Consider the following 1,968-nt stretch of genomic DNA (forward strand, 5'->3'; position numbering starts at 1 on the left):
CACGTCTATCGATCGATATATATCGTTATTGAATTATCGCCCAGCCCTACAAAAAGGTAATGTAAATGTCAAACCATTGAGTATTTACTGGTTTTTATACTTCTAAAAGTCTTGCATAGTAAAAATCTGGATTTCAAATAATTTCTATGACCTTGGATGAATAAAATAAAATCAAGGACAGAAGGAACCGTTGTCCTTGACCGTATTAAAATACACTTCTGAGCCACGGTGTGTTAACTAACTGAGCAGCTTTAGTTTCCATGGGTTTTATTTTGGGGTGTTAGAATAAAGTGGGGCTGCTTCCAAACATTACACTTAAAAAAAAAAAAGTAACTTTTCTCCCATCTCGGGTCTATCTGCCTCTTTTTTGTTGGTTTACAACATTAAATCCCATCAAAGCCACTTAAAGGCCTAAATATTTAATGTAAGGTCCTGGAAGTTAGAAAAAAAGGTTTACTTGTAGAAGGTGACGAAGCTTTGGCCTGTGTTCAGGCTGATGTAGCAGTAGTAGGGGTCTCCATACTGAAGCACAGATCCGATGTGAGGCAGCCCATCAGCATCCAGCTTCTCATTCACCTTCGGGTCGCCTGGCTTGGTCCCGAACACGATGCTGTCGTCTCCCCTCACCTTCTCCCCCAGGTCCACCAACTCCGTCTTGTAGATGCTCCCGTGAGCAAAGCCCCTCTCCCAGGACGACTTGTTCACGATCTGACGAGACCAAAAATCGTCAGCAGTCCTTCCCTAAAATCGACGTACAAACACAAGGCGGTTTGATCCCATTTACCATGGCGTCTTCCATGTCGTAGCCCGTGTAGGATATGACGGCCACGATGGCGTTGGTGCCGCTGGGGTAGTTGTCCAGGCTGTAATGGTCGTACATGTAGGGCCTGACCAGAGCGCTCTGTGGAGTCTGCAGCCGGTAAAGTTTGTTATCGGAGCGATCCATGTAGGAGTGCAGCGGGAAACCCATAGTCTGCTTACCTAAAAGTAAAACCAATATATCATGTTTCACATCTTTAAGGCTTAATATTTTACCATAAACTACATCTGAAATTCTCCATCATGCTTCGCCTGCAGAGGCGAGCCCTGCCTTACCCATCTGACACTGGTACATGTTCCTGGGACTCTGGTTGTGGTCTGAGTAAGGGATGAAGTTGGCCACCACACTGAGCATGCTGTGAGGAAACAGCTCCTGGTGCGTAGTAACACCTGCCTCTATCTCTCCCTCCAGGATCCCCACGTTGATGTAGAGCTGCGGTCAACAAGGAGAGGAAGTTGCTGCCGGTTCTTCTAAACACAGATCTCATCTGATCATCTGATCTGATCCTCTGATGGTTCTGATCCACATTGTATTCAGTGTTGCATCATGGGAGAACAGCAGCTAAATGCGCAGCTTTGTTTTGTTACTATCATGACAACTTAAAGGGTGATTTATTTGAGGTTTTAGGATATAAACCAGCTAAAAGCAGTGCCTTATTTAGAGTAAAATCATGAAGTTTCTAAAAAAAGATTAAATTAACAGGTCTTTTGCGATACGTCTCTAAAAACTTTTCCCATCTAGAGACTGAAGTCGTTGACAGTTTCCCAGAAACAATAGTCCTCCTATAGGCCCCTTTGAAAATAGCACTGTTGTAAACGGCCCCCTTGACAAACCGTGAACTCCTTCAGCTGCAGCTCTCTAAGCTTCTAGAAGATGCTTTAAATGAAATGTCTGAAGGGTTGGGTATAGGGCTGGGTACCGAACTCCGGTTCTTTTATGGTACCGACCAAAATGCTTCAGTTCTACAGAGTATCAAACATGCCTCGTCTTTCGGTACCAAGTTTCGGTGATTGGCTGTAACACTTAACGTGATTGCGTCATCCAGGAAAAATACACAGGTGGTCACGCCTACAGCCAGGGTTCATGTGTATCTGTTGTGACCTGGTTGCGAGCGTCGTGGAACCCCTCTCTTGAGGAAGTTTAGCTTA

The 1,968-nt window shown here is 44.7% G+C and overlaps 1 protein-coding gene across 1 annotated transcript in view; it reads right to left on the reverse strand.

The window, feature by feature from the left end:
- The window catches only part of polr1b (polymerase (RNA) I polypeptide B), a 19,303-nt gene that overhangs the window by 3,684 nt on the left and 13,651 nt on the right, over positions 1-1,968 (reverse strand). Inside the window, exons 12-14 of the mRNA XM_015381159.1 lie at positions 1,096-1,252; positions 785-981; positions 458-708 (exon numbers count right to left, since the gene is read on the reverse strand). Of these exons, the coding sequence (XP_015236645.1) occupies positions 458-708; positions 785-981; positions 1,096-1,252 (605 nt within the window). The remainder of the gene's footprint in view (positions 1-457; positions 709-784; positions 982-1,095; positions 1,253-1,968) is intronic.

Source organism: Cyprinodon variegatus, unplaced genomic scaffold (genome assembly GCF_000732505.1).
Source record: "Cyprinodon variegatus isolate N-32 unplaced genomic scaffold, C_variegatus-1.0 Scaffold11, whole genome shotgun sequence".
In the NCBI taxonomy this organism is placed as follows: domain Eukaryota; kingdom Metazoa; phylum Chordata; class Actinopteri; order Cyprinodontiformes; family Cyprinodontidae; genus Cyprinodon; species Cyprinodon variegatus.